The sequence below is a fragment of the Crinia signifera genome, chromosome 11 (assembly GCF_055691185.1).
Source record: "Crinia signifera chromosome 11, ASM5569118v1, whole genome shotgun sequence".
NCBI classification, from domain to species: Eukaryota; Metazoa; Chordata; class Amphibia; order Anura; family Myobatrachidae; genus Crinia; species Crinia signifera.
The window spans coordinates 79,901,561-79,909,674 of NC_139227.1; the positions used below are offsets into that span (position 1 = coordinate 79,901,561).

An 8,114-nucleotide genomic window follows, 5' to 3' on the forward strand; every position below is an offset into this window, starting at 1 on the left:
AGTGCTTCTCCTGTTACATTTAAAATACTGTATCACTTGCAAAATGGCTGCAAAAGGAGAAAAGGAGGCCACCGCCTCTTTAAGCATGCTTAATAACCATCTGCTGTGAGGGGGCAGCCATTTTGTGAGGAGTATTTATAATAAAAATATAAATGAACAGACAGGAAGCTCTGCTGGTCCCGGCAAGTTGGCAGCAACAGACTTGGCGGCGGCCCCATTAGCAGCAATAGCTTCTACAGACCCCGCGGTGCCCAAACTTACCTAGCACCTCCAAGCCACTGCGGGGTCTGCGGAGCTATAGTTACACCACTGCCTGCTAGTCTAATTTTTGAGAGGATGCTCTGCTACCCTTCAGCCATGTTGTGCCAGAGGCGCCAGTCACTTCATAGACTATTCTAGATTCAAGACTGGTAATGGTTAACTGGAGGCAGCTTCGATTTTTGGAGCTACACCACTGTTACACCACTCTCTCTCTAACCTCAGAGGAAACTAACGATAGGGATTAAAGGTGGAAAAAGAGGTGCCCGTGGGTTCTATCTATGCCAGAAGGATTTATGGTAGTGAGATACTTTACCAGTGGACTGTTGCAAGGATTTTATATACAGTGGTGATCAAGCTGCAGTAATATTCTTCTGTGACTGCTGCAGCGGGAAGCAGAGTTTAGAACTACGTTATTTCTGCTTGGAGTATGCATAGATGCTGAGTGGTAAGAACCACATACAGCAGTGCTTCCCAAACTTTCCCAAATCATTGCACCCCTATGCCAAACGTTAATGATGAATTAGGTAAATTGTGCTTACCTGCCACCCTTAGATTCAGTTATGTTGGGCATAGTTGTTGTACTAATTGTCCAGATAGTTTATGATTGGCAGCCTGCATCAAGTGTCTCGTGGCACCCCAGGGTGCCTAGGCAGACAGTTTGTGATCCACTGACAGACAGAGATCTTTTCTAGGGAATAAAGTACAGGACTGGGGCTGCATGCAACACTAATAACCGGCTGTACTCTACACCCGCCCCTCTGCACACAGCTGTATTATATATTAATTAAAACTCCACAAAATATATTTGGGACTTTGCATATTCTGCTTGAAAGAGCTCATTAACATCAAGTGTCCTCCTGATCCAACTAATTGGTGACCTAACAAAAGCATGCAAATAATAACAATTGTGAGCTCATTTTTTTGGCCTGCTAATTACCCTGCTAATAATCTGTGTGGGACAATATATATATTGCTTGAATTGAGCTTAATGACTCCTTTTGCTCAGAATTCTGTTCAGTAGGGCGTTGCATTATAACGATTCTCTCTTACTACTGATCAGTGCAGTTTAAATAAGAGCATACTCTTAAGGCCCATACACACTGGGCGACTTTGAGCTGAAAGCCACTCAAAACAGCGGTAATACCAGCAGATGAGCGGCTTTCAGGATGGCTTTGCATAGCGTTGTGCTATGCAAAGCCGTCTTCCCCCCCACTGACGGCGTTGGGCAGGGGGAAAGCCGCTCAGTGTGTATGCACTCAGCGGCTTGCCTCCCAGCGATGATACCGATCATCGCTGTCCATACACGCTGGACCTTCAGACATGTTATTGGTATATTTCTGTGTGTTTTATATTTTATATCAATGGATAATTGTGTTTTATTATTAAATTATACACTGCTTCTATATTTCTATATTATAGCACTGTTGACTTAACGAGCCATCTAACGCCACCCGTCGGGCCATGCGAACATCCCCGCCGCATTGCGAATGGATAATTAGCATAAACATAAATTCGCACAGGAGCATACCGGTGGGCACTGACGTCATGCAACATCTGCCACCCACCACCAGCAGGCATCGGCCTGCCTGTGTTCGCATGGGGACACCCATCATTTCAATGGGCACACCCACTATTTTTGTGGGCACTCTCAGGAAATGCTGGGCATCCCCATGTACCACCCCCTTACAGCCTCCATCCTGCCTCCATGTGACACAGCGGCCCTGCACATGTGTATGTTAGCATATACGCATACACAGAGCCAAAGCATTGTCACTGAGCCAGGCCCTAAATGTGGATATTGCACTGTGTAATGTAATTGCACATATCTCTAGATCATTTACATATTTGGCAGTTGCTTGTGTTCCCAAATCACAGGTCTGCATAGTGTACTTGTGCCTTATATAGAAGAGCCGTGCAATTTATAAATTCTAAATGGTATTTCCCAGTCTTATCCAATACAGTATTTTAAAAATAATGTTTTATAAGCCCCAAATCTTTGTATATAAGATACCTATTTATCCCACTTTAAAAACAAGCTGTAGCAGGGTAGAAATTCTATTGGACAGTCTGAAGCAATTATCAGATTTGTACAAACAAGGCAATGTGCAGCACCCCCGTACAACATATGGGGGCAGTGTATTACAACAGGGGAGGGGAAAGAGAATGTGACCTCTAGGCTTACTTACTTCTCCCTTGTCACTCTAAAGGCCCCCATACACTAGGGCGACTTGTCCTTAGGACAAGTCGCCCCCGACTTCCCCCTGAGCTTCCCCGGCTGCTCCCCGGGGGAGCTTGATTAGATTGGCACTTGATGTGCCATTTTTTACATGTGATAAATCGTCTCGATTTATCACATGTAAAAAACCCGGGGAGCAGGGGGGGGGGGCTACAGTGCAGGGCTGCTGGTGGGAGCAGGGGGGGCTGGGGACACTGCGGGGGACACAGGCGGCATAGAGCCGGGCAGAGGGAGCCGGGAGCTGTCAGTGCTAGAAAAAAAAACCTATACAATGAATGGGCAGCCTGTGGTTGGCTGAGCGCTCTCTCAGCCAATTGCTGACTGGCTGAGAGAGCGCTCAGCCAATCACAGGCCGCCCATTCATTGTATGGGCTTTTTTTTTTTATTCAGTGCTGACAGGCAGCTCCCAGCTCCCCCTGCCCGGCTCTATGCCGCCTGTGTCCCTCGCAGCGTCCCCAGCCCCCCCTGCTCCCTCCACCGCCGCGCCGCCCCACTAGGTCCCAAGTCGGGTGGTCGGACGTGCAGCAGGTCCGACCACCCGACGCAGATCCGATGCGCACGGGACCGCGCATTGGATCTGAGGGGACATCAAAACTAGCCGATTTTGGTCCGATTTCTGCCAGATCCGACTGATCTGGCCGAAATCTGACCAAAATCGGCTAGTGTATGGGGGCCTTAAGAATGTGACCTTCAACAGACCCAATCAGGATCAATCGCAGTGAGCCAAATTCGGCCCCTGCCCCGACGGTTGGGGCTTGCGCATGCACATTCCTGGGAGGACGGGGGCGGGCGGCGGGGACAGGGATCGCCCATGGGAACACCCAGTGTTTTATGGGCATCCCAATGAAAATGCTGGCCATTCCCATGGGTAAGCGGGCCGCCCACCCTGTTCTCGTCCAGGGCACACAAATAAAAGTCAGTTCAGACGGACTTCTATTTGCGAAGGCAGGCGAAATCATTTGATGATCGGCGACCATCGAATGATTTCTTCTGCAGCAGAAGCATGCGGGAAGCTGTGTTTTCGTTACACATCCCCTTGCATGGTACCAAGGGGATTCAGTGGTGGCACAGGGGGGGGTGGTATTCTAATGGGTGGTGGCCCGGGTGCTCGGTAAGCAATGTTCACAACTTACCGAGTCACCCTGAATGAGGGCCCTTGGCTGCTTGAGGTGCCACAAATAATTCAAGTAAAGTTTTTGAAAAATGCGGCTTGTAAGTCAAAAGGCTACAAATGATCATTTTAGATGGTATTTAAAAAAAAAACTATGATCTTAAAAGAACTAGAAATGATTCATCAAAGTCGTTACTAAACCTTTTTTCTTTTGAACCAGGAATAAAACCAGAACTACAGTCAGAGTAGCGAGCCAGTACTCAGGACAGTTACCCTAGGTACGCACTCTGATGTTCTCTCTGCAGATCAGATTATCAGTAATTGGAGCAATTATCAGATCAGTGTTCACCCCCTATTTGTAGCCTGGTGTATACGTTTTGTAATGTATCCGGAGCTCTTAAATTTTAAGCATTTCATAAGATTTCTCCTCCCGATACGACCGTTTGCAGGAATGTCTTGAGACACTCCTGTATAAACATGCATAAAATAATTGGGCTGAACAGCCAAAATCAGAAGATCTGTTCAATAATTGTATAGGTATTAGCCTAACTTGACTAATCTTAAGTTTATTAGAAAATAAACTGTATTTGTAAATGCAACAATAATAATTTCCATCTCTCTCTCTCTCTCTCTCTCTCTCTCTCTCTCTCTCTCTCTCTTTCTCTCTCTCTCTCTCTCTCTCTCTCTCTCTCTCTCTCTCTCAGATGGTTTGATTTAATAATAGGAATAGATATTATTGTGATGAGTATAGGTAGCCATCTCCTAGGGTATGACATGGTCATAGAGAAGCCAATAAAAAGATGAAAGTTCGCAGTTTGATACAACTGCCCTGTAACTACGATAGTTTTACTGGGCTATAAAATGTGCAAGCAACAAAATCAAAGAAACAACAAACTAAATCTAATACGCAATTGTTTCCTTCCTTGGAGAACTTGGGCTGAAACCCACACAGTTTCAAATGTATTGAATTTCAATTTAAATATGTTTCTCTCAGGGTTAGCTCTATAACACCCCCCACCCCCTTCCCAAAAAAGTCTCCACAGATAGGTGGTGATTCAGGTTGGCTCACAAAGCACATTTGGTTTGCTAATGGCCAAAACATTAGTGAGATTTGGCCACTTTTCAACCAATTCCGATGGATCGGGCCGGTGAAAAGTGGCCAAATCACGTGTTTGACATCCGGTGGGGGACAGGATTTAATTTATGGGGGGGGGGGGTGTGTGTCAAGGTCAAAATTTCCAGCGGGGGGGGGGGTGCACATTTAAAAGTTACACCACTGTATCAGAGAACTATCACCTCAAGGTATTGCTCAGGTAGGATGGATAGGACACTATACAAATGTAGTAAGACTGGACACAAAACAGACCATGGACAATCTGAAGTGAGAGATCAACTGTAGGTACTGTAGAATCCAAACCAGCCTGCCAGTGCAGACCCAGGTTTTTACTCTCCTGTCCTCAGGTGAACTGAACCAGGACTCGTTTTTCAGTGAAAACATGTTCTGTTGAATGAGTGTAATTCATTATGGGAACAAACATGTACAAGCTACTTATAGGCTAAATGGAGTTATTATAGGGAATTCTGCTGTAGAGAAGGACTTGGGGGTCATCATAGATTGGGTAATAAACATTGGGTAATAGTGCACACTGCTCAAGTGCAGCAGCAAAAGCAAACCGGACACTGGCATTCATTAAAAGGGGTATGGATTCAAGGGATGCCAATGTGATAGTGCCTCTTTACAAGGCATTGGGGAGACCACACTTGGAATACTGTGTTCAGTTTTGGGCACCGCACCTTAAAAAGGACCTCGAATCACTAGAATACAAAGCTAGGTTAACCAGGCTGAATATGTTTTCACTGGAGAAACGGAGGTTGAGAGGTGATATGATTAGTATGTTCAAATACAGGATTGGGAATCATATGGAACTGGGACAGGATTTGTTCACTAACAGGCCTGATGATTTGTTCACTAACAGACACGTGGGCCTGTACTAAGGCTTGAGGAAACTAAATTCTGTACTGAATTAAGAAGAGGATTCTTCACCATTAGAGCAGTAACATTCTGGAGCTCATTGCCGGTGGGGGGATTACAGCAACTACTGTTAATGAATTTAAATCAAAACTGGATACATTTTTGGCCACTAAGGGAATCCTATAGATATGACTTACTCAAGTCAGTAGTTACAAGTAAGATTGGTTGATCTCGATGGACTAACGTCTACTTTCAGCTACTTGTTACTATGACTAATCACTCTTCGTCAGTCAGATATACTAGTATAGGATTGGCGAATGCTGGTGTGGACTTTATGTCTTTATGCCTGTAATGGTAAACTGTGAAGTTTGGTGGAGGAGAGATAAGGGATGGGGCTGTTTTTCAGGGTTTGGGTTAGGCCCCTTACCTCCAGTGAAGAACAATCTTAACCCTATGAGTGCCAAGTGAATTTGTCAAAACAGATGAGAAAATTGCCTAGCAAACATTTTTATTGATCATAATGCCCTGTAATGTGTACCTTCTTTGGGAAATATAATCTTTTTTTACACAACATTTTTATTTGAATTTATATAGCAAATGTGAGCGACGCTGGCATTTTTTAGTGGATATTTGGCACAGGTCTCACAGAGATGTTGGCACTCAGTATACCAAAACATTTAGCTATGCTTCCAACTTTGTCGCAACAGTTTGGGAAAGGCCCTTTTCTATTCCAACATGACTGTGCCCCAGTACACAGATCACGGACTATAAATACATGGTTTCATGAGTTTGATGTAGAAAAACTTGAGTAGCCCTGACCTTAACCCCATCAAGCACCTTTTGGATGAACTGGAACAGAGATTGTGAGCCAGGCCTTCTCATCCAACATCAGTGCCGGACCTGATAAATGCTCTACAGAATGAATGGGCACAAACTCCTACAGAACCACTCCAAAATCCCATGGAAAGCATTTGTGGAAGCTGTTATAGCTGCAGAAGGGAGAACAACTCTCTATTAAAAGTATATGTATAGACAATGTTGTTACAGACCCTGTTTGTGTAATGGTCAGATGTCCGAATATATATAATTTTATCCTTGTGTAATGTTTTAAAAGATCTTGTTTATAGCACCTTTATTGTTTTTATATATAGTTATACATAAACATTATAATGGCAATTATTTTCATTACTGATATATTTCATGTAAGTGGTAGATAATGCAAAGGGTTTGTCAAGAAGATCCGGATAGAATATTATTATTTATTATCAGTTTCTTATATAGCGCACACATATTCCGCAGCGCTTTACAGAGAATAGTTGAACATTCACATCAGTCCCTGCCCCAGTGGAGTTTACAATCTATATTCCCTACCACACGTACACACACACACACACACACACATTCTAGGGTTAATTTTGTTTGGAGACAATTAGCCTACCAGTATATTTTTGGATTGTGGGAAACCGGAGCAACTGGAGGAAACCCACGCAAGTATGGGGAGAATACAAACTCTGCACAGTTAGGGCCATGGTGGGAATTGAACCCATGACTTCAGCACTGTGAGGCAGTAATGCTAACCATTACACCATCCGTGCTGCCCATATGATGCTCATACGAATATGATTCTGAACCATTGGGCTCAACGGGGTTAATCCACAATCAAACAATCAGGAGCAGCTAAATAAAGCTGATAATATCAGTCACCATTGTTGTGGATTTATTCAAAATCCTCCATAACCTGCAAGGAGGTTTCCTAAGACATATACGAGGAACAAGCACATACTGTTCAAAACAAATTACTTATCCACCACTGGCTATCACTGTTTCACCTGTGCAGTCATACTGGACTGCAAGTCAACAATACACAAACTTACATATGTCCAATTTAAAAATGAACCCAGCAGGGCTCCCAACAGGAATCTGGGATTACGTGACAGTCATACAACTGTTGTAAATATTACATGATCTAATAGCTGCTATTTCAAAGCATAGTATGTGGCTGAATTCTTGGAAACTAAGGAGTTATATAGTTCTGTCAGCAAAACTATACATATATATTACATGCTTAGAACTGGTCATATTAATTTTGGACTACACTTTAACAAAAAGTAATTAGCCTGATTAAAGTATTTTTTTTATTTAATAATTTTTTTTTTTACATATAAATTCAGAATAGAGGGTATGTACCTGTCTGCTACAGAAGGTGAAGCCATTCTCCTGTCTCTTTTTACTCATGGCAGCTGTAAGATGTACAACTCTGTTGATGTTACCGTAGCAACAAGTCCCATAGTCCAGCCTGCTCAGAAACCGGACCTGTTACAACTGAAAAGCAGGAAATGTCTCATTGACTAAAGAAACACAAGTCATTCTTCTCTCTGTTATCTGATACTACAGCTGAAAGTAAAACCTTTTAACTCCAATACTGCCAGCTAGTCGTCCTGTGTCATATATCCATAACATAGGCCCTTATTCAGATCTGTTCGCAGAACAAATTTGTTCTCAAAATGTGCAAAACTATGTGCACTGCAGGTGGG

At 43.6% G+C, this 8,114-nt stretch overlaps 1 protein-coding gene across 1 annotated transcript in view; it reads right to left on the minus strand.

The window, feature by feature from the left end:
- LMNTD2 (lamin tail domain containing 2) overlaps positions 1–7,896 on the minus strand; it is an 80,866-nt gene extending 72,970 nt beyond the window's left edge. The window contains exon 1 of the mRNA XM_083164605.1: positions 7,768–7,896. Within this exon, the coding sequence (XP_083020731.1) occupies positions 7,768–7,793 (26 nt within the window). The 5' untranslated portion in view covers positions 7,794–7,896. The remainder of the gene's footprint in view (positions 1–7,767) is intronic.
- Between the last annotated feature and the right edge of the window lie 218 nt (positions 7,897–8,114).